Source organism: Vipera berus, assembly GCF_964194415.1.
Source record: "Vipera berus genome assembly, chromosome: 14".
Lineage (NCBI taxonomy): Eukaryota > Metazoa > Chordata > Lepidosauria > Squamata > Viperidae > Vipera > Vipera berus.
In genome coordinates this window covers 6,367,393-6,391,963 of record NC_138217.1, presented here as the reverse complement: position 1 = coordinate 6,391,963, position 24,571 = coordinate 6,367,393, and the positions used below count along the sequence as shown (strand labels likewise).

Sequence of the window (24,571 nt, the reverse complement as noted above, 5' to 3'; positions counted from 1 at the left end):
CAAATCCATTCTCTTTTATCACCTCCCTTGTAACGTTTCAAAACTGGTGTTGCATCTCCCTGTAGTTATCTGTTCCACAGACTAAACATGCCAAAATACTTGAAGGACTCCTTATGGACCTCAAGTTTCCAAAACTTTTATCTTGGTAGATGCTAAACAAGCCCCAAGAGCTGGTTCAACCAACATGGTTTACATGCAAACTCAGCTCAAGGGATGCTGGATTGATCTCTCCCCTCAACTGCCTTTTTCCATAAAAAACTCGTTGCAAATTGGAGAAAGTTGTCCAGCCAGGTCCCCATCGTAAGCCTTCTTAATGAATCATTAAAGGATATTATTTATTGGGACGCGGTGGCTCAGTGGGTTAGGATGCTGAGCCTGTCGATCAGATGGTCGGCAGTTTGGCGGGTCGAATCCCAAGTGTCGCGTAACAGAGTGAGCGCCTGTTACTCGTCCCAGCTTCTGCCAACCTAGCAGTTCGACAGCACGTAAAAATGCAAGTAGAAAAATAGGGACCACTACGGTGGGAAGGTAACAGCGTTCCATGCGCCTTTGGCGTCTAGTCATGCCGGCCACATGACCGCGGAGACGTCCTCAGACAAGCGCTGGCTCTTTGGCTTTGAAACGGAGATGAGCACCGGCCCCTAGAGTCGGAAACGACTAGCACGCATGTGCGGGGGAACCTTTACCTTTACCTTTAAAGGATATTATTTGCCTCCAGTCTGAATCAGACACTCCACTACTCACTTCTTGCCTCTTCTTCCTCTTGCTTGCTAGGTGACTCCTGCTACGAAGAACTCATGTTTTGACTGCAGAACAACAGACTCTACATGCTATTAAAAGCTCTTGTGTGTGTCTGTTTGTAACCTTCAATTAGGCAAAACAGTGTGTCACAGAGCAACAATTTTTGAATCAACATGCTTCAGACGGGCTAACCTATGGGAGGCACCCAAAATCGGGGACCCCTGACTCCCATGGGACTGAAATTTGGCAACGTTGCGGGGGCTTCAAGGCTACCACTCAGCTGCAGATTGCTCATGCTGCCTGCCAGCTTCCTACAATGGGGGGGAGGGGAAGCTGGTAGAAAGTCAGGAATCACTCTGGCTCACTTCGTCCTTATCAAATACTAACCTCCCCCCCACCCCCACGGTCTGAATATATATCCTGCTCCCCCCTCCCCCCATTTAAGAGCATTAAGCAGATCTCTTTTACAACTTAGACCGGGCCAAATCCAAAAACGCCAGGGAATTTCTAGAAGCCTGGCACTCTGACAAATCAGCTATCAACAGGCACATAGACATCAACAACATTTACAGACGATGCAAAAGAAACAACTAGCCCAGGTGTTCGCAACCCATGGCTCCGGAGCTGCGTGTGGCTCTTTCATCCCTCTGCCGCGGCTCTCTCTGTTTTTTTTATACATAGCATATAGGTTTAAAAAAAAAACCTATATATGCAGCGTTATCTTCATTTTAGATGTCAAAAGGGTTTTGTGGCTCCCGGTGTTTTCTTTTCTCTGGGAAACGGGTCCAAGTGGCTCTTGGAGTGTTTAAGGTTGCCGACCCCTGAACTAGCCCAAAAGAGAGAAAAAAGAGTCCAGCACTTCTCCACCAGTAATCAGCACTCAGATCAGATTAACTCCAAGGTCATCTTCAGACCAACAATCAAGTAAGCAGTACCCCAATCAAGGAACTGCCAAAGAGCCGTTAGGAAACAGCCCAGCCAAAGAATCCCTAAGACCCCCACCCACCCACCCACCCAGACAGGCAAGACCCCAGAATATAAACCGACAGCAAACAGCATCCATTAATAAAGCACTGATATTATTATCTAGTTAGGTTAGGGTAATGAAACGTCTGCAAGAAAACAAGCAGGCTCAGAGAGCACCAAGGACCCCATGGTCAGTCCTTCCTTCCTTCCTTCCTTCCTTCCTTCCTTCCTTCCTTCCTTCCTTCCTTCCTTCCTTCCTTCCTTCCTTCCCCTCCTCCTCCTCCTCCTCCTCCTCCTCTCCATAAATTCCACTTCCTTCTAGCACTGATGACGTTACCTAATTAATGAAACGTCTGCAAGAAAACAAGCAGGCTCAGAGAACACCCAGGACCCCTCGCAACTCAGTTGCACAACTGATCAACAACTCTCTTATTGTCTATGTCATGCAATTTCCTAGGTAAGCAAACAGCCTCCTCGCCCCATGGTCAGTCCTTCCTTCCTTCCTTCCTTCCTTCCTTCCTTCCTTCCTTCCTTCCTTCCTTCCTTCCTCCTTAAATTCAATCCCTTTTAGCACTGATGATGTTACCTAGTTTGGGTAATGAAACATCTGCAAGAAAACCACCAAGCTCAGAGAGCACCAAGGACCCCATAGTCCTTCCTTCCTTCCTTCCTTCCTTCCTTCCTTCCTTCCTTCCTTCCTTCCTTCCTTCCTTCCTTCCTTCCTTCCTTCCCCTCCTCCTCCTCCTCTCCATAAATTCCACTTCCTTCTAGCACTGATGACGTTACCTAATTAATGAAACGTCTGCAAGAAAACAAGCAGGCTCAGAGAACACCCAGGACCCCTCGCAACTCAGTTGCACAACTGATCAACAACTCTCTTATTGTCTATGTCATGCAATTTCCTAGGTAAGCAAACAGCCTCCTCGCCCTTTGTTAGGTCCTCAAAATACAGAGTACAAGCCTGGGGATGGAAGTCCATGTAGCTTTGTGTATGTGACCTCGGACCCAATAACAGAGAAAAGGACACAACAGCACAACCAAGGGAGTCTATTCAAAGGCTGTAACCACTTCCTTTCCCAGGATAAATGACAGCTGGCCTTCATCAAGCACCGCTAAATATAAAAAGCTGTTTTCCTTATCCGTCCCCATCGCTGCATCCTTTGCTGTGGTGTCTTTTTCTTTTCTTTTTTCTTTTGACCAATAGAAACAGCAACGATTTGTAGCGCTTTCTGAGTTTTTCAACTCTAAAACCAATTTGGGGGGAAAAATAAAATAAAAATAAAGCAAGCTGCCGCTTACCATGTACATGGGTGACCCACATAGCGTCGCTGCCATCATATTATTCTGTAGGTACCGTGCAAATCCAAAATCAGCTACAGAAAGAAGCAAATAAGAGAAGGGGTGAAAAGACAGGGGGGTGGGGGGAAATTACAGTTGGCTTTGGCAAGAACCATTAAATATGAAAAGCCGTTTTCCTCCACCCTCCCCATCCCTGCTTCCTCTGGTGCTATGTCTTTTTTTTTTACGGATAAAAGCAGTAACAACTGTAACCACATTTTTTAGGGTTATTGTGATTAGGAGACCCCCTATTAACAAACTCATATTTTTCCTCTGGGGCAAATATTGCAAACCCAAATCCTGCTTCCTAGAGGTCAGAATCTGCTGAAATCAATGGGCTTTACGATCCCTCCCCCACCCACACAAAAAAACACAAACAGGAGTAGAACTTTAGTACAAAATTTCTCTCTGCGCGTTAAAGTTTCACAGCGTCATTTCCCACTTACCGATCTTGATCCGGATATTATTCGGGTTCGACTTTTTGCCACCCGTGAAAGAAAGCAGAATATTCTGAGGCTTCAGATCCCTGTGGATGATGCCTTTGCTGTGCAAAACTCTCATGGCGCCTGCAATTTGCTGGAAAAAGAGACGTATTGTGTCTTCGCTCAGCGTTCTCATACCTGTGGAAAGAAAGGGCGAGGGGGGGGGAAACAGCGATGAAATTTGCTGATTATTATTGGTTGTTGCCAAATGGATCCCAACTGCAAGACGCTATCAACAATGAAACCAGCAGGGCACCTTCTTCCTCAACAGTTCTTGACTTACGACAACTGAGCCCCCAATTTCCGTCGCTAAGTGAGACAGTGGGTTTCGCCCCATGTATTGACCTCTCTGCATCTCTCGTGCTTGCCGGTTGACGTGGCGCAAGATTAAGCCCCAAAGAACGACAGCCTGGATTAACACCCAACGTGTTCCTTGATACAGATAGTCCTCGACTTACGATCACAACCCAGCCTCACATTTCCATTGCTAAGTGAGACAGTTGGCGAGTTTTGCTCCATTGTTTTTTTTTTTTTACTTCTCTGCATTTCTAGTTACGGCCTGTTGCCCTGGTGCAAGATTAATCCCCAAAGAACAACCACCCGGATTAACACACAACTTGTTTGTACCCAGGCCAGAAAGAACTGGGCGAGGAAGATTAATCAGCACAACGAGAGGGCTTTCATCTTTTTGTTAGCGTGTTTTTGGAAAGTTAAAACCAAACCAAACCACGGCGGCCTTGAATGCATCAGATTGATGAGAATTAAAAGGAGCTGCTGCATAAAAAATTATCAACAGGGTCAGCTTTCTGTCTGGTAGATCGTGACAACTTCAAAAGTCTCTTTGAAAAGTTTTTAATTTGTTATGCGTGTTGCTGGACAGAGACGACCAACCAGCACAAAGGTCATGTGGGATTTTTATTCTGATCAGATGGCTGCTTTATACCAGAGTCTGAATGAAAACATATTCCTAAATGTCATGAATCAAGGGTGATCTCCAGTCGTTAAACCCTGCAGCGTGGGAGAAGACCTATTCAAATAATTAGGGCACTTTTCCCGTGCTTGTTCATTTAAGACATTTCTTAATTCATCGGATTTCAAAGTGCTTAGCAAAGTACAAGGTCATATATTCTCACTTACCTACGTAAAGACGCTTAAAAAAGCAGAAACCCTGCGTTTATAAAGCTTAGTTTTTCCAAACTAAAACCCCTTCCAGGTACAGCCATTAATATTCCCCATTTTTTTCTCTTTACATGTGGTTCTCGACTTTTAACCGTGAGTCCAAAATTTCACTCATTAAGTCCCAAGGGTCGTAAAGCAGATCATCACCGGTCCAGACCCAATTTTACAATCTTTTTTCTGGTGGTCGTAAAGCAAACACCAGGGACATTAAATGAACCCATTGTTCACCCTGAGGTGGCTTTTGTGGAATTTAGAAGCAAACGTCGGTTTCTGGCCACTTGGACATCGCAAATGGCCACAAAAGTTTGTGGCCAAAATGCGTCCACGCGTCCACAGGGCAAGGGATGGGTTGCTGTACATTGGATCTTTGAATCCGGGTTTCAAGTTGCATTTTCAGGGCCTGTCATAACTTGGAATGATTGATTAAACAACCAATTATAATTAGAGGACTACTTTTATTGTGACCAAGTCACAAAATTTAAAGTAGAGCACATGATAGATAGATAGATAGATATACTGTAGATAGATAGAACAAAAAAAGAAAGAGAGGGAGAAAGAAAGAAAGAAAGAAAGAAAGAAAGAAAGAAAGAAAGAAAGAAAGAAAGAAAGAAAGAAAGAAAGAAAGAGAGAGAGAGAAAGATGATATACTGAAAAATGATATAAAAGAAAGAAAGAAAGAAAGAAAGAAAAAGAAAGAAAGAAAGAGAAAGAAAGAAAGAAAGAAAGAAAGAAAGAAAGAAAGAAAGAAAGAAAGAAAGAAAGAAAGAAAGAAAGAAAGAAAGAAAGAAAGAAAGAAAGAAAGAATAAATATACTGGATAGATATAGACAGAAGATAGAGGCTAGATAGATGATAGATAGAAGAAAGAAAGTAGAGATGATATAGATGATAGATATAGATAGATAGATCGATAGACAGATATACATAGAGAGCTAACAATATGTACCTATATAAAAGAGAAAAAAGCCCTACAAAATTTAACAATTCATGAAAGTCACCAAACGATTTTTATATAAACTAAGGCTGTCAATAAAATTTTTGCTAGCCTTTGAGACCACTTGTGCTTCAATTGTTTAGTCTTGATGAAAATATGCCCTGTTGGCATTAATTATACCCGTAATTATACCCCCGATCTGCGTTCATTTCGCCGGGACCTGAAAACCTGGCTTTTCGATTTATCAGGCCTGGACTGAAGGGGTTTTAGCTTTTTAAACATTGTTTTAATTGCTGGGCTTAATTAATTTATTTTAATTTTATACTATCTTTATATTGTATTTTATGCTGCCCTGTAAACCGCCCTGAGTCCTTCGGGAATAGGGCGGTATAGAAATCTAATTAAATAAATAAAATAAATAAATAAATTAAAAAGGAAAAAGCAACAAAAAAAATTAAAAGTCCAGGACAAATTTGCTAGCAGAATGCCATTTGGACACCCAAATCAAAACTGCTTGGATGGAACTCATTTGACAAAGGATTTTGTGCCCGATATTATTTTCTGCTTCCTAATATTAATGTTAATATTATGGAAGAATCAGAAGGCATTCTTAGAATACGTACTGTGCAGATAGTCAGCCAAATCACCACCGTTGCAGTACTAAAAGGAGAAGAAAGAAACAAGAATTCGTTTAAGCAAAGCCAAATGATTAAACATTCAGGTTAATAAATAAAATAACAACTAGCACTCTGTAGTTCGGGATGAAAGCAGCACAAAACTTTTAATAAATAAATAAAATCATCCGTGAACTCTTTAAAAGAAGTGCGAAATTAAAATCCAATCTTAAAACATTTAACGCTGCGGGGGATCAATTTAGAATCGCTCACCTCCATCACTAAATAAACGGAGTTTGCCATCTCCTAAAAAACAAAAGGGAGCCATTATTATTTCACGTCGCCCTTTGAAACCTGAACGATTCAAACTTGGAAGGAAAAATAGAATGTTAAATAAATAAACATGCCCAGACTTGTCATGCCTGCTTCGGTCACTGTGAGAAAAAAATAACGAAACGAAACGAACCCTAGCCTTTTCAAATTCTCGTCCAACTTTGCAGGCGAGAGAAACAAATGTTGGTGTCTCGGAGCTGGCTAAAGTATGAAGGAAAACTCTGCTACTTTTGTGAGTTGTTTTTTTTTTTTTTTGCTAAATTGTGCTAAAGCTTCAGGACTTACCGGTATTTCTTTAGGACTGTGTTTGCAGGAAAGACAGTTGTGGTCCTCTCTGGTCAACAATACATATGAAACTTCATTATTTGTTAAGAACTTCACTGGAACGGTCTTGTTTTGGGAGGAAAAAAAGGTGGTGTTTTTTTTCCCCCCCATCTAGATGTCTACGTAATGCTAGGACAAAAATGCCAAAGGATTTATTTGCTTGCCACGGCTTTGATGTGGCCTCAGAATTCACACAACGGACAATAGTTTCTCTCCAAGTTCTCAGATCTGACCCAGTCCCAAAGGTGCTTCTTCAGGAGGCAACTGGACTTCCTTGTTTTTCTTGGAAGATGTTTCGCTTCTCATCCAAGAAGCTTCAGACCTGAAGAATCATCTTGGATGAGAAGCAAAACGTCTTCAAAGAAAAACAAGAAAGTCCAGTTGCCTCCTGAAGAAGCACCTTTGGGACAAGCGTGACCTGGATTGACTGAGAACCTCCAGAGACAGATCTTACAAAGCCCTCGCAGATAGGAAGAGACAGACTCTTCCGTTAAGCCTTCCTGGAGATATTTTCAGGGCCAATTTGCAAATAAAAAGTGCAATAACATGGAGCCGATGTGTCTCATGCACGATGCTTCTGGATTGTTGAATAAACCTTCTCAGCACGCCAAACGGAACATGTGAATCCTGTTAGGGCTCTCCATGTTGATGCTCAGAGCAAGGAGAAACCATCAGTTTTTCATTGGTCTTAATAAAAACATGGCTGGAGCTATCGCACTGCAGTGAATCTGGCTTCCCCCCCTTGACTTGGCTGGTCGGAAGATCACAAAAGGGGGATCACATGACCCTGAGGAGGCTGCAACCGTCATAAGCACATGCCAGTTGCCAAGTGTTTGAATTTTGATCATGTGACCATTGGGGAGGCTGCAAAGTCCTAAGTATGAAAAATGGTCATAAGTCAACTTTTTTGGCGCCGTTGTAACTTACACTGTTGTGAGTCGGGGACTATGTGTAGTTGCCTAGAGCAGGGGTCCCCAACCCCTGGTCTCTGGACCAGTACCGGGCCACGGCATGACAGCAACTGGTCCCCACAAACAAGCAAAGCCCCATCCGTGGGATGCAGGCAGCAGACAAAACCATGCACTCTCCGGTCCGTGGAAAAAACCTCCCCATGGAACCGGTCCTGGTGCCCAAAAGGTTAGGGACCTCTGCTCTAGGGCAGGGGGTCTCCAACCCCCGGACCGTGGACCGGTACCGGGCCATGGCATGCCAGTAAGTGGTCCGCACAAACAAACAAAGCCCCATTGGTGGGATGTAGGCAGCACACAAAACCACGCACTCTCTGGTCCGTGGAAAAACCTTTCTCCACGGAACCGGTCCCTGGTGCCCAAAAATTGGGGACCTCTGGCCTAGAGCAATTGCTGCTCCAGTGAGAGGCGGACATGCCTCTTTTAAGTCCAGAATAATCACACATCCGAGCGCAAGGCTGCATTTACAACTCCTTCCTGGTTATTCACGTTTGAGCTATGAATCTGCAGAAACTCAGCATTCACAACGCCGTGTCATCATGTAAACAAAGCTGCCTCGCTGGTCCTTCCACTTTGCTGTCATCAACCCTCTGCCTTTCCATGCAAGGCCACTGTTTACAAGCCGTCCGGGCAATTGCGCAACGCCACCCAAACAAACCAACCACTTTAGATCTACCCGTGGGAGACAGACCTGCAGTGCACAGAGCCACAAACAATAAACCTTCCTTTGCCGAGTTGAGCGTAGCCGTCAAATCTCCCCTGCCAAATTACAGATCTTCAGGCGATGGTAAGGAAGACTTTAAGGTTTGCCAAATCGCCTTCCCATTTTCTAGTACAAAACGCCGTCCCCCAGGATTTAGGTCCACACAAGACGCCAAGCTCCAAACAAGCCATCATCCGGCATTCATCTGAAATACTGCTTTCCAGAGTCTAGGTCCATACAAGACACCAAGCTGCAAACAAACCACCTTCTGGCATTCATTTGAAACTTATCTCCCCAGATTGTAGGTCCACACAAGACTACAAACAAGCCATCATCTGGCAGGCATCTAAAAAACTGCTTTCCAGATTCTAGGTCCACACAAGACACCACGCTTCAAACAAACCCTCTTCTTAATATTCACCTGAAACGCTTCTCTTCAGATTTTAAGTTTACACAGGACACCAAGCTCCAACAACCACACCTCAGACTAGTGCAAGTTGCAAAGCCAGCAGACCTTAACCGGCACCGCCTGCCGCCGGCGGGAGTATTTCTGCTGACCAAGCAGGTGTGATTCCAGTTGGGCTCCCAACGGCAAGCAACGATCATCCAACTTGTTTTTCCTACCGAAGGACTGACCGCTCCAGATTGTCTTATCACCGCATCCATCCAAAGCCCTAGCTGCTTGATCGGGCGCTGGGGACCAGCAAACAGGAAGCTTTAATTTTTATTTTATTATTTTTTAAATGCAAGCAAACTAGCAGTAATTTTGCCATTCCTTGAGGCTGGCTTTCAGGAGTCAGTGAAGGGGCCAATGGAATAAATCAACAATAAGAGGGAAAAGGCAAGTAGAGGCAAGGATCTATGCTAATTTTGCCTAACTGGGCCCCAATCTTCAAACATTATCAATTCACCAGGTGCCTTGAGGCCAGCCACAATTTCTCACCTCAAAAGCAATCTCCTGTATTTAAAGGTAAAGGTAAAGGTTCCCCCGCACATGCATGCTAGTCGTTTCCAACTCTAGGGGCCGGTGCTCATCTCCGTTTCAAAGCCAAAGAGCCAGCGCTTGTCCAAGGACGTCTCCGTGGTCATGTGGCCGGCATGACTAGATGCCAAAGGCGCACGGAACGCTGTTACCTTCCCACCGTAGCGGTCCCTATTTTTCTACTTGCATTTTTACGTGCTTTCGAACTGCTAGGTTGGCAGAAGCTGGGACGCGTAACAGGCGCTCACTCTGTTACGCGGCACTCGGGATTCGACCTGCCAAACTGCCGACCTTCTGATCGACAAGCTCAGCGTCCTAACCCACTGAGCCACCGCGTCCCTTGTATTTAAATGGTATGAAAAAGAAGTCATAACATTCCCTTCCTCATCCATTTCCTTGCTTCCCTCCCTCTTTTCCTCCCTTCTCCTCCCTCCCTCTTCTCTCTCCCTCCTCTCCTTCCTTCCTTCTCCCTCCCCTCCCTCCCTCCTCTCCTTCCTTCCCTCTTGCTCCCCACTTCCTTTCTCCCTTCCTTTCCCTCCCTCCCTCCTCCTTCCTTCCTCCTCCCTCCCCTCCTTCCTTCCCTCTCTTGCTCCCCCCTTTCTTTTTTTCCTTCCTTCCTTTCTCCTCCCTCCCTGCCTCCCTCCTTCCTTCCTTGTCTCTCTTCTTCACCACCCTTCCGCTCCTTCCTCTTTCAGCCTAAATAGTTCTATTCAAAGCAAAGGAAAAAGCAAAACTAAACTTCGCTAAGAAGATACTCCCTCCCAAAGTCATTTTTTTATATATATATACAGAGCCAGGAAGAAGAGGGTCCAAAATAATTTTCTAAGAGAGGCAAAGAAAAGAAGGGTATTTTTAGAACAGTGTCTGGGTGACCTTGCTTGCTGAGAAAAGCAGACTGGACCGTGCCAAGAAAACTTCTCCAAACCTGTGTGTCATGGATTAGTCAACCCTTCAATTAAAGTGTCCAAGGTGCAACGTACAGTGAGCTGAATAGAACTCAACATCCTATAGAATGGAATGATAGAAACCTCTTCACTAGCCTATCTGGCTTGTCTGCTGATTAGGACTGGAAGGAGGTGGTTGGAAGGGAGGAATGGGGTTCAAAAGAAATTGTCCCTTCTTTTGCTCCATGTTTTCCTACGCTCATCGCCCTAGTGTGCACCAGAGTGACATGAACCCCAGGCAAAAAAATGGGCAGCCTGCCTGGGGGAATTCTGGGAGTCGAAGTCCACCCATCTCAAAGCTAACAAGATTGAGAAACACTCATTTAAGTTACATAGAATCTGCACGCAATAACAGAGTTGGAAGGGACCTTGGAGGTCATCTAGTCCAACCCCCTGCTCAGGCTGGAAACCCTATAGCATTTCAGACAACTGGTTGTCCAATCTCTCCTTAAAAACTTCCAGTGTTAGAGCATTCACAACTTCTGGAGGCAGATTGTTCCACTGATTTAATTGTTCTCACTGTCAGGAAATTCCTCCTTAATTCTGGGTTGGTTCTTTCCTTGAGGAGTTTCCATCTGTTGCTTCTTGTTCTGCCCTCAGGTGCTTTGGAGAATAGCTTGACTCCCTCTTCTTTGGGGTAGCCCCTGAGATATTGAAACACTGCTATCATGTCCCCTATCGTCCTTCTCTTCATTAAACTAGACATACCCAATTCCAGCAGCCGTTTCTTATATGTTTCAGTCTCCAGTCCCCTAATCATCTTTGTTGCTCTTCTCTGCACTCTTTCTAGAGTCTCAACATCTTTTTTACATCATGGTGACCAAAACTGGATGCAGTATTCCAGGTGTGGCCTTACCAAGGCATTGTAAAGTGGTATTAATACTTCACATGATCTTGATTCCACCCCTGTTAATGCAGCCTAGTACTGTGTTGGCTTTTTTGGCAGCTGCAGCACACGGCTGGCTCACATTTAAGGGATTGTCCACTAGGACTCTGAGATCCTTCTCAAAGTGACTACTATTGAGCAAGGTACCCCCTATACCATACCTGTACATTGGTTTTTTTCTTACCTAAATGTAGAACTTTCCTTTTTTCGCCACTGAATTTCATTTTGTTAGACAGCGCCCCGTGTTCAAATCCGTCAAGATCCTTCTGTATCTGACAAGCCCGTCGTTTGGAGCGTTGGCTATTCCTGCCAGCTTGGGGCTGAATCAAACCCAACAGGCCATACTCACGTAAGAGCTTCGGCCATCAATCACGGTTTACAACCCTAAACCATTATTATGTCATCCAATATGATTTACAACGGCTTCAGAGCCAAAGAGCTGAATGTCACCTGCGATGCTAATCTGAATCTTTTATCAGAGGAGGCCAGAGTCACCGATTCTCCATTCCAGATTCCTGACTTGCTTTTTTTTTTTTGGTGGGGGGAAGTTTCAGGCCTGAATCTTTATCCCGAGAGCCAACACCCACCTACCCTTTACTACTTAGGCCCTGCTTCAGATGCAAGGCTTCTCCAGAAGCCATTTTTGGAAGAAAAGGGATACAGGTAGCCCTCAACGTACGGCCACATTTGAGCCCAAAATTTCTGGGGTTAAGCCAGAGAGAGAGAGAGAGAGAGAGAGAGAGAGAGAGAGAGAGAGAGGGAGGGAGGGAGGGAGGGAGGGAGGGAGGGAGGGAGGGAGAGAGAGAGAGGGAGGGAGGGAGGGAGGGAGAGAGAGAGAGAGAGAGAGAGAGGGAGAGAGAGAGAGGGAGAGAGAAAGAGAGAGAGAGAGAGAGAGGGAGGGAGAGAGGGAGAGAGAGAGAGGGAGGGAGAGAGAGAGAGAGGGGGAGGGAGAGAGAGAGAGGGAGGGAGAGAGGGAGAGAGAGAGAGAGACGTTAAGTGACTTTTGTCCCATTTTGGCGACCTTTCTTGCCTCGATTGTTCAGTGAATCCCTTGCAGTTGTTCAGTTAGCCACACAGGTTGTTAATTGAATCCGGCTTCCCCGTTTTGATTTCGCTCGTCCGAAGGTCGCAAAAAGGGGATCACATCACGTGACCCTGGGGCACTGAAACTGTCGGAAGTACATGCCAGTTTCCAATTTTGATCATGGGACCCTGAGGCGCCTGCCTCACCGTCGTGGAAGGTGGGGGAAAAAACGTTTGTAAGTTGCTTTTTTTTCCCCAGTCCTGTTGTATCTTCGGTCACTAAACGAGTTGCTGTTAAGTTGAGGACTACCTGTATTTTCCCAAATAGAAGCTACGTGAGTAATGTCACGCTCCGCCCTTTCTCTTCAAGAAACTCCGCGCCGAGGTTCAATTGTTCTTGAGAAATAGCAGTGAAGTCACCCTCCGGGCCCTATGAGTAATCGCTGCTGCCAATGTTGTGGCTCATGTACACAATCAGGTGCCGTGCGTAGGAAAAGATGGAGCAAAGGAATGACGGCTGAGTTAGCAAGTTGTCACTGTTGTTGTTTTTTAGAATAACAAAACGGCCTCACCTACTCACCTGGCTAAATCGTGACCTTGTGCCACCCTCGTGGGGTGATTTGGGTTGGAAGCTGCTAGCATCTGAAGATTTTGTAACCTTTCTAGGAAGGAGTCCATTTTGCGTAGTCCTGAGCTCAAGTCACTGAAAATTGGCGTCTTACATTGTTTTCGCTCTAGCTTTTATTTCAGCTAAGAAGCCTGCAAACCTGTTGTGCTAACTATCACACCTGCTCGAGCAGCGGAGATATGTACTGCTTTTGCAAATCACGCTGCCGTTTGCAACAAATTCCAGGCAATAAATAATCATTCACAAATAAGCATACCGCATTATGCCCAATAACGTTCAGGTTCCTAGCTAAGACCCAGGATTTCCTTGGTTGGGCTCTGGGCTAGCTAGAAGAAAAAGCCTGGGTTACAGCTTAATGCCATTGACAACCAGTTCTTGGCACTCTTAACAAACCACGTTTACACAAGCCACGATTTAGGAAGACACCTCAAGTTAAAACACCACCATAAATCCATGCATAGGCATGTCAGCCAGTTTGGGTTAAGATGCTGGTCTAGAAATCAGGAGATATGTCAGTTCTAGTCCCACCTTAGACACAAAGGCCAACTGGGACTCTTTTGCACAATCACCAGGAGACAATCAGTTCTACTCCCACCTCAGACACAAAGGCCAACTGGGACTCTTTGGCACAATCACCAGGAGACAAACAGTTCTAGTCCCACCTCAGACACAAAGGCCAACTGGGCCTCTTTGGCACAATCACCAGGAGACAAACAGTTCTAGTCCCACCTTAGACACAAAGGCCAACTGGGACTCTTTGGCACAATCACCAGGAGAAAAACAGTTCTAGTCCCACCTCAGACACAAAGGCCAACTGGGCCTCTTTGGCACAATCACCAGGAGACAAACAGTTCTAGTCCCACCTTAGACACAAAGGCCAACTCGGACTCTTTGGCACAATCACCAGGAGACAAACAGTTCTAGTCCCACCTCAGACACAAAGGCCAACTGGGTGACTTCAGAGAAGGAGATGGTGGAGTTATAGTCCTGGCTTAGGCATCAAAGTCGGCTGGGTGGCTTTGGGACAATCACCAGGAGACAACTGGGTGGCTTGGGACAAGCAGGCGATGAGTTATATAGTCCTGCCTTAGGCATGTAAGCCAGCCAAACCCCACCTCACGGGGCAAATTGGAGGAGGAAAGACTATTACGTATGTTTGCTGCTTTGAGTTATTTCTACAAATCATAGAGGTGGGATAAAAATCTAATTGAAAATACACTGACTTGCTCCAAACTAACATAGCTGCTTTTATGCTTCCTTCCCTTCAACCCTCAAAAATCCATAGCTGTAGCACAAAACCTTTTAGAGCAAGTGGCAAGAATAAGTTCTAAAAATACTCCATGCAGCAGAGAGTAAGTACATCCTTGGGATTTTGAGCAATGAAGGCCCATTAATAGTTTTCAATAATACATAAGTAAAGTTTTAAGTGGGTCACCTTTTAGAGACAGCTTTTAGAGACACGCTTAGAGTTTCATGGGGAAGGGACGGAAGGAAGGAAGGAAGGGAGGGAGGGAGGGAGGGAGGGAGGGAGGGAGGGAAATGAGAAGAATGGAGGAAAGGACAGAAAAAGGAATGAAAAAAGGAGGGAGGGATGAAGATGGGACAGAGAAATGAGGAAAGGAGATGGAAAAAGGGAGGGAGGGAGGAACAAAGGAAGGAGATGGAAAGGGAGGGAGGGAGGGAGGAAGGGAAGGAAGGTGGGACAGAGAAATGAGGAAGGAAAGAAGGAAGGAAGGAAGGAAGGAAGGAAGGAAGGAAGGAAGGAAGGAAGGAAGGAAGGAAGGAAGGAAGGGAGGGAGCCAACTTCAACATAGCTTGGAAGAGAGGCTACTAAACACTTCCACGGGACCGACAGAAAATAAACTTGGCTAGATGTAGCCCACTGTGGCTTTATAGCTACATGCAACCCCCAGTTTCCGGGCCCTGATTCGGCCCAACTTCCTTTGCGATCGCATCTTCTAATCCGATTTGGCCCCCATTCAATCTTTGGCCACTGGAAAAAAAAAAAAAACCATGGGCTAACGAAGGAGATTAGCTCACCCCATCCTGGTTTCAACACGACCTAGATTTTGTAACTGCACTTAGGAAGCGGTCCCTCAAGACTTACTTTAAAAAAAAACCCCAAAAAAACACACAAAACCCAACTCAACCTTTTTTTGTTCAATTCCAAAATCAGTTCTTCTTAAGTCTGTGGCTTCTTAAGAAGGTAAAAAAAGAGGATGTTTTTTTTCCCACGCTAAAACAATCCTCCTTAAGAAAAAGAAAAAGTAAAGCTGTTTGCAGAAATCTCTGGAGATTTGAGGCAAGGCCTGTTTTGAGGAAATGCAAGCAGAGGGACGTGGAATCGCAGGATTGGAAGGGATCTCGAAGGTCATCTAGTCCAACCTCCCTGCCCAATCAGGAGCCCGCACACCATCCTGGACAAAGGGTTGTCCAATCTTTTCTTGAAAACCTCCAGCGATGGAGCGCACCCACAAACTCTGGGAATCAAGTTGATTCACTCTAAGGAAATTCCTTCTTATTTCCAGACTGGCGCTCCCTCCCTCTGACGTCGTCTTTGGACCAAAAACCAATTCAAATGGGAAATTGGGCATGTTGAGAGACGATTGATCTGGGATTTTGATCAGAAGGTCCCACGTAGCTACAAGCAAGCAAGGCTGAAGTACCAAAGGTCCATCCATTGCCCTTATCCATAAACCATGGTCTACAAGCCACAATTGCTGGATTGAGAAACCACACCGTGAGATCAGCAAGGCGATGCAGTGGCCGATGTGTGAAGGGGATGCTGGCTAGTTCCCAACATTCAGGCCAGGCCTGCTTTGAGAAAATGCAAGCAGAGGGACATAGAATCATAGGGTTGGAAGGGACACTGGAGGTCACCTAGTCCAACCCCTGTCCAATCGGAAATCCTCAAACCATTCCAGACAAATGCTAGTCCAATTTGTTTCCTTGAAAACAGCCAGTGACGAAGCACCCCCAACTCAAGCCGTCCCACAGCTTCTTAATTCCCACTGTCAGGAAATTCCTTCTTATTTCCAGATTGGAGCTCCTCTTGAGGACATCTTCCGATCAAAAACCAGTTAAAATGGGAAATTGGGCAAGCTGAGAGATTTATCTGGCCTTCTGATGAGAAGGTCCATCAGGAACCAGGTAAGTTGCAGGCAAGCAAGAATGAGGTAACAAAGCATCTCCTCCCCCCACCCACCCCCCAGGCTGGAGGGTGGGGAGGAATTTAAAGCTCTTTTTAAATGCTCCAGATTGTAAACCAAGATTCCCCCAGGCTGGTTGATCTTTTTCTTATTAGCAGAGGGGTTGCTTGAAGTGAAATTGCAAGGCGGACGTGACCTTAAAAGTTAGCAAAACTCTATACCCTCTGCTGTGTCTTCTTCTGAAAACCGGACGGTTGGGCTAAAATAAGTTGTTCCTGTTTTTTCCAATTCAAGAAACTGGAGTGAAGAAGCTGAGGACCAGCCTCAGGAAGAGAATTTTATTTATTTATTTATTTTTAAAAAATGCGTAAAGCTGAATCTGTGTTCCAGACGATAATTCCTGTTTGCTGCAACTGGATGCATACAAACCCCGTTTGGTTCCATTTATACAAACAGGCCCATCAAGCAAACTCACTTCTGGTTGACTGGATCCCCTGGCTAAGCCATGGCTTCTCCATACATTCTCCTTACCCATAAACCACAATCTACAAGCCATTATAGCTGGATTTGGAAACCACACCAAGCTCAATCAGCAAGATGATGTGTGAACATGGCTACTGGTTAGGTCCCCACAACAATCTTCCCTAGCTCAGCAGCTGCAACCATGTACACAACATTATTGTTTCACTGCAAAAATCCCTGTTATGATTTTGTAGGGACCATATAAAAGGATACAGACCAAGACACGTAATTCCAAAAGGTTCTGCTTTTTGGGGGTCCTAAAAATACTCCACCTGGAAGTTCAAATCCCTGAATTATTTTTTTTTTTGCAACTGGGGGCGATTAAACTCATGCTTTGTATTGCTCTGGGGCTTGGAAAGCCCTCAAGTCACTAGTTCTCATGAGGAGTGCAAGACTCTAGAGCAGGCATGTCCAATCTACGGCCCACGGGCTACATAAAGATCATAAAAAAATAAAGGAAAAAATGTGTTATTAACTGTTTTAACCACTCCGTTGTGTCTGACTCTTGGCGACATTACAGGCAAGTGCTCTCCATACTTATAAAGTTATTTATATATTATTTATACATGTTAATTATACATTTTGTATGTGGCCCAAGACAGTTCCTCTTCACTCAATGTAGCCCAGGGTAAGACAAAACCACAATCATGGTTTAGAGCACAGCTCCCCAACATTTCCAGCTTTGTGGATCCGTGGTGGGGAGGGGACGGTTCACGCAAAGGGCCAGCAAGTGTGCGCATGCACACGGGCCTGCCATTAACACAAATGGAACGCACACACTCGGACAAATGAGGACGCACTTGTGCGCTTGCTGGCCATTTCCACAGCCCAGCTGCAAACACCCCACGGCCCGCTCGTGGGCCCCAGCCGACAGATCGGGGACCCCTGGTTTAGCGCATCAGCCACTTACAAAGCCAGACCTGGTTAAACCCTCAAACTGTTCCTTCTCCAGATGCGAGGATACAGATCTACTTAATTCTCCTTACATTTTCCCTCCTCTTCCTTTTTTCCTTTTGTGCTATGTTTTTTCAACCATGAACCCGGAAGGCAATGCAATCTCTGGGCACTTTTGAGTTAAAGGTTGGGAGAACCACCTCTTTAAATAAACACCTATCAAATAACCGACAAACACAACCCAGTGTCCAAATTCCAGTGTCTTGTTTTCCAACCCAAAGGCGAACCGACAGTTGTCTTTCCTCATGCACGCTGCAGCACCGAAATCGAACACGCAGGCCGGCCACCTTACACAACATTTGTGTCCTGTATTTTATACTACACTGTTTTAATTCCAGGGTTCTCAGGAAACAGGCTGGATTCTTGTCTGCTCCGTTTTCAAGTTGGGGACAGGGGTGGGAAAACTAAAGAATGTACTATACAGGCTAACAGTTGGAAGGGACCTCGGAGGTCTTCTAGTCCAACCCTCTGCTCAAGCAGGAGACCCTATCCCATTCCGGACAAGTGGCTGTCCAGTCTCTTCTTCTTAAAAAGCCTCCAGTGATGAAGCACCCACAACTTCTGGTGGCAAGCTGTTCCGCTGGTTAATTGTTCTGACTGTCAGGAAACTTCTCCTTAATTCTCTTTTGGATCTCTGATAAGCTTCCATCTGTTACTTCTCGCCCTGCCCTCAGGTGCTTTGGAGAATACGTCAACCCCCTCTGTTGTGACAAACCCCCTCAAATACTAAAAGGCTGCTACAAGGTCACCAGATCAACTCATCTGAAAAAGGTGATCAAACTGATCAACCTAACAGGAAGCTCAGATCTTCCCCTCCGGATTTATTTCCTCCAACCCAGTTTGAAGCAAGCAAGAACAAATTCGGGAGGGAGGGAGGGAGGGAGGGAGGGAAGGGGTGAGGAAAGGACCCAGACTGTTGGGGGCAATAAGCTGACTTTGTAATAATGCCGCTTGGGGGGGGAGGGGCGAAAGCCCTAATAAGCAGGCATATACATAGAACGAAGGCTATTGCTAAGCACATTGATTTGTGCTTCTTAGATTGTAAGCCGCCCTGAGTCTTCGGAGAAGGGCGGGATATAAATGGGATTAAAATAAATAAATAAATAAAGCGTGGGCGCCCACAGCAAGCCCTACCGTTAAAAGGCACCAAAGACTATGGTTCCCAGCCTGCATTGCTTGCATGGCAACAGTCACGCCACAGGGTTGCGGAGGCATCGAATTGCAAAGCCTGACGCAAAAGCCGCTCTTGGCCAACCAGAGGCGGCCAAAAGAATGTCAACAAACAAGGAGGCCTGGGCACCACATGACGGCCAGACAAGCAAACAAGCCTCAGATGCACAATTGCAAGAAAGCCAGCCTGACTCTTGCACACCACCCGCTCTTGCACACCCTAACCCCGCCTGGGGAAAGCAACCACGCAATTAAAGGCGACTAATCTGGATGGAAGCCGACCTAGTGATCTGGTTCCAAAAGAGGTTTTAGACAATTCTACCAGCAAGCAGAGGGCTTGTGTACAGACACACACACACACACACACACACAACTGCACAGCATTGCCAACCCTGCAGAGGCAAACAAACAAACGTTGGTCAATTTTCTCGTTGGGAAACTTCACCAAGCCTTTTGCATATTTCCTGAAGAGGGCGGGTTGCCCAGGCCAGAGAGAGATAAACATCCACGCCAAAGTTGTTTCCACACAAGGAGAGATTAAAACAGCTCAACACTCAAAAAACCCCATCCACTCAGGGGGGGTCCCTTTTAAGGCAACCGAACAAAATCCATCGTTCTACTTGACAAAAAGCCTCGGGGGAGGGGGGGGGGACCCAAAACACAAGATACAAAAACAGGAAATGCCTTTCCTCTTCCGGCTTCATCTGTGTACTTTATAATTTGGTTTTGTGTTTTTTTGTTGTTGTTGTTGTTTTATTTTAAACCACAATGTAACTGAATGAAGGGCCCCCCCGAATTTCCCGAAGGGGGCGGGAAATAAAACAGGTTAAACCAGCAACAGTAACAATGCCAGCAATAAGATTTTAAACAAAGGCCACACAAACACAGACGGCGCAGATCCCCAAATTATAGCGATGCACTCTTAAACCAACCACGTTTCTTTTTTAAAAAAACAACCTGCAGCTCTTTAAGGATTACAAAATAATAACAATAATAATAATCCATAAAACCTCTTTTAAGGATTGCCTTTTTTGGGGGGGGGGCATTGCATGCTAAAGCAACTAGACCCAGAGACAGCTTTTTTCCCCTTGTACCATCAATCTAATTCCCACAGCACTGCCATATATCTAAGGATATTTACCCATGTAGTAGGGCTGTATTACTATTATCCTACTCATCTTTTCTACTATCTTCTCCTATTCTTATATTACTCTGTTGTTCGTATGTACAATGAGTATGCACCAGAGGAGACCAATTCCTTGGGAGTCCAATCACACTTGGCCAATAAAGAATATTCTATATTCTAATATTCTATACACAGTCCACCATTTCAGCCCCATGTGTTAGAGGTAAATCTAGTTGGCGTTTTCATCCAATCTCCATCCTCGTTGACATCCCTTATAAAGACTAATTAAACAACACCCTCTTCGCCCTTGACTTGGCCCATCAACCCTTCCCTTCTCCCTCTGCCCAGAAATCTTTGGACCTAAATTCAGAAGGAAAGAAAATACCTGGAAGTCGTAGAGTGCCACAATATTATCATGTTTCAGTTCCTAGAAAGAGAAAGAGGGGAGGGGGGGTTAACGGTGACCACAAACACAGCTTGTAATTCAGACTGATAAGGTTTGATCTCTCCACAGTCCCAGTTTACCTTCAAGATCTTGATCTCCTTTCCTAAGAGAGTTTGGGACTTGGCCAGGTTTTTCTTGTTAATGCATTTGATGGCCACCTCAACTTCAGGTTTCTGAAAGTTTGGAAGATCAAGGTGAACAGGAGCTCCTGAGTTTTTCAGTCACACACTTCAACACACCCACAAGGCTCAGTTAATGACCCCCCACCCCACCCCACCCCACCCCGACCCCCTGGTTTATCAACTACAATATCTGACTTTGCACCGCAAACCGGGTCAAATGCACACAAACGACGTTGTCAGTAGTTTTGAGTCGCTTGGAGTCACGAGATAGGCAGCCGATAAATTTGATCACAATTTAACTGTAAAAGTTGATCTGGAAATGTTGGTTGTTGGGTTTTTTTTTCTTTTCCTTTTTGGTCTTTAGCCAAGACAAGTTCAGACTTGCCAGCTCCGATTTAATTCCTTTCCCCTCTTAACATGTCCTCCAGCACAAAACCGCTTCCAAATTAAATAAGGCCTTAGTTCCAGCAACACACTTCAACCGCCTCCTCCTGCCTCCTCGCTTCACCCTTCGGGTCCCCCCAATAAATAATTATTATAGCCTGTGAGATGCTCCCTTTTTTCAAGAATGGCTCAACCCTGTTAGAGAAGCAATTCTGATTTTGCAAACTCTTTTCTTTGCCAAGATCCTTCCTCTTCCAAAAACAAAACTCTGCCTTTATGTATTTATTTATTTATTTTTATTTATTTTAATTCCATTTATATCCCGCCCTTCTCCGAAGACTCAGGGCGGCTTACAAGCTTAGCAGTAGCCTTCATTCTATGTATATGCCTGCTTATTAGGGCTTTCACACACACACCCCAAGCGGCATTATTACAAAGTCAGCTTAATTGCCCCCAACAATCTGGGTCCTCATTTTACCTACCTCGGAAGGATGGAAGGCTGAGTCAACCTTGAGCCTGGTGGGACTCGAACCTGCACTAATTGCAGGCAGCTGGTGTTACTTAAGGAGGCATTAGCCCACTGCTCCACCAAGGCACCTCCCTCCTCCTCCAAAGATAATCATTTAGATTTTGTCAATACATAAAATGCAGCCTTATTTATCCTGCTACCAGCCTAAAGCAATCCAGGTGTTCCCCTGTCTTGAGGTTCTTAAGTCTCCCTTAGAGACCCCGCCATTAAATAGAAGCCCAAAATATGTTTATTTATAGATCCTCCAGGAAAAACAAGAGGCTTCCCCCCCCCCCCCGCCTTGCTTTGTGGCTGCTTTAAGATAGGAAACCTTGCCAAGCCAGGAAGATAAGGCTTGGGTTTTTTTTCCTGTGCCTAAGTAAATTCTCCATTTCTTTCCCATAATTGCATCAGCCCAGTGATTCAGTCGCTGCCCCTTTTGCAAAGTTCCTTGAGAAAAAAATCTGTTTTTAAACAGATCCTTGGGGATCTTAAGAGAAGCACGCCGTGACCTCCTTGCCTGGCCTACTTGTGGATTAATTTGAAATTTGGGGGTTGCTGGAAAAGTCAGAGGAGTTTCTTAGAAGGGGCTGGGGGAAAAAGAGGTTATCTACCACTCCCGACATAGATTTTGAAGTATTAACTTGTCTTTTGCTTGCTGCAGGGACCAAGTTGATTGAATCAATGGTTGAATTACTCCTTTTTCACTGTCTAATCTGATATTGACATTTCCAGACAGAATTGAGAACATCTCAATTTATTTATTTATTGCCCTGTACACCGCCCTGAGTCCTTCGGGAGAAGGGCGGTATAAAAATTTAATAAATATAAATATATATATCTAAAAATCCTTCCCCCTCCTTTTTTTTTTGATAAAGAGGCCAGAAAATTTATAACAACACAAAACAAAACTTTTACCTCTTTGTGCCTGCCTTTAAAGACCACCGCAAAAGCTCCATGCCCGATCAGATCTTTCCTGCTGAATTCAAATTTTCCAACCGCTTCCATGTCGTTTCTGAAGGCGGGTGACAAAAAATAAGTAAGTTTTTTTTTTTAAAAAAAATAAATACAAAATTGGAAAGAAATTGGGGGAGGGGGAGAGGAAAGGAAACCCAAGCTTTTTGATAGCCAAAATATTTCTTTCCCAGAAAGGGGGGGGGGGGAGGAGGCGAGAAAAACAGGAGTCGGTTTTCCAAGCTGCTCCTCTCCCTCCCCTTGGGATCAAACTCACCAGGAACTAGAAACTTGAAAAAGTAAAGTTTCTCTCCTGTCGATCCAGGGGTGTGTGTGGGGGGGAGGGGTGTTTAATTCCCATATGGTCCCCTACTCTTGGTTGGAAAGAGATCGGGGACTTTCCCCCCCCCATTAATGCCTGTGGGGCGGGGAAATAAGTGCTGGGGGACCCCTAAACCAAGCCAATCATGCCCCCCCAGGTCACCGCCGATTTGCTCCCCACCTTAAACGCCCCCAGGCGGACACGAGGCGCTCATCGCCCCCAGGAGCCGCTCCGATCCGTCGCCAAGGCCACCTTCAGATCCCGAGGAAGGGGGGGGGGGGAAACAAAAGAAACCACTTTTATTAAAGTTTTTCCACCCCCCCCCTGCAAAAGGAAAAGGGGGTTGGGAAATATCTCCCCCCTCCCCCAGCCTCTTTAAATAAGAGCCAAGCTACCTTCAGGATCCCCAAAAGGGGAGGGGGGAAGGAAAAAGACCACTTTATTAAAGTCTGCCCCCCCCCAAAAAGGAAAAGGGGGTTGGGAAATATCTCCCCCCTCCCCCAGCCTCTTTAAATAAGAGCCAAGCTACCTTCAGGATCCCCCGAAGGGGGGGTGGGTGGGGGTGGAGATCACTTGAATAAAGTCCGCCCCCCCAAAGGAAAAGGGGGTGGGAAATATCTCCCCCCCCCGTCCCCAAGCCAAGCCACCTTCAGGATGCCCAAAAGGGGGGGAGGGGAGGAAAAAGACCACTTTATTAAAGTCCCCAACCCACCCCCCCTTAAAAAAAGGAAAAGGGGGGGTTTGGGGGAAACTCTCCCCCCTCTCCCCTCCCCCAGCCCCCTCCTCCAGAGCTCCCCCCCCCAATCCACCTTAAGCGCCCTCGCCTTTCGGGCCGATGCCGGGCGAGGCTCGGCGACCCCCGCGGCGCCCTCGCCGGCCGCGCCACCGCTGGCCAGATGCGCGGAGGGAGGGAGGGAAGGAGCGAGGGGCGTCCGCCCCCCCCAAAGAAGCGGCGAGGGGGGTCGTCCAAGGCCAGGCGAGCGAAGGCGACTCCCCCAGCTGGGCTGCGCGGCTGCCGGGCTCCGCTGGGCTCCGCTGGGCTGGAGGAGTCGCTGGCTCGTCCGCTCGCTCGCTCGCTCGCTCGCAAGGAGGGCAGCGCAGGCGCCGCCGAGCCCAGGGCCGCCTGCCAGCCAGCCAGCCCGCCCGCCCGCCGGTCCAGCCTCCCGAAGCAGCCGGGGAGGCGGCCAGGGCGGCCTTTTAAAGGCGCCGCCGCCGCCGGTGAGTCAGGCGCCCGCCAGCCCAGAAGCAGAGGCTGCGGAGGGGAGGGGGATCTCCTCTTAAGGGTGGGTGGGAGACAGAGGGAGGGAGAGAGAGAGAGAGAGACCAAGGCGGGGTGGGTGGGTGGGTGGGTGGCTGGGGGCGGTGGAACTGCCTGCCACTTGAAGATTTATTTATTTTATTTTATTTTATTTTATTTTATTTTATTTTATTTTATTTTATTTTATTTTATTTTATTTTATTTTATTATTTTATTGTATTGTATTGTATTGTATTGTATTTTATTGTATTGTATTTTATTTTATTATTTTATTTTATTTTATTATTTTATTTTATATTTTATTATTTTATTTTATTATTTTATTTTATTTTATTTTATTATTGTATTGTATTGTATTGTATTGTATTGTATTGTATTGTATTATTTTATTTTATTTTATTATTTTATTTTATATTTTATTTTATTTTATTATTTTATTTTATTTTATTATTTTATTTTATTTTATTATTTTATTTTATTATTTTATTTTATTATTTATTTTATTTTATTGTATTGTATTTTATTTTATTTTATTTTATTATTTTATTTTATTTATTTTATTTTATTATTTTATTTTATTTTATTTTATTATTTATTTTATTTTATTTTATTT

At 45.4% G+C, this 24,571-nt stretch overlaps 1 protein-coding gene across 4 annotated transcripts in view; it reads right to left on the bottom strand.

Moving 5' to 3' along the window:
* The window catches only part of ULK1 (unc-51 like autophagy activating kinase 1), an 83,521-nt gene extending 59,791 nt beyond the window's left edge, over nt 1-23,730 (bottom strand). For 3 of the 4 annotated variants that reach the window (XM_081339115.1, XM_081339114.1, XM_081339117.1), the window contains exons 1-9: nt 23,510-23,730; nt 22,881-22,952; nt 22,343-22,439; nt 20,491-20,583; nt 20,351-20,392; nt 6,527-6,559; nt 6,263-6,299; nt 3,492-3,665; nt 3,007-3,080 (exon numbers count right to left, since the gene is read on the bottom strand). In XM_081339115.1, coding sequence (XP_081195241.1) covers nt 3,007-3,080; nt 3,492-3,665; nt 6,263-6,299; nt 6,527-6,559; nt 20,351-20,392; nt 20,491-20,583; nt 22,343-22,432 — 543 coding nt within the window. In that variant the 5' untranslated portion in view covers nt 22,433-22,439; nt 22,881-22,952; nt 23,510-23,730. Of the gene's footprint in view, nt 1-3,006; nt 3,081-3,491; nt 3,666-6,262; nt 6,300-6,526; nt 6,560-15,194; nt 15,512-20,350; nt 20,393-20,490; nt 20,584-22,342; nt 22,440-22,880; nt 22,953-23,509 lie in introns of those variants that run through there. The other variant, XM_081339116.1, reaches the window with a different exon arrangement.
* Nucleotides 23,731-24,571: the final 841 nt, after the last annotated feature.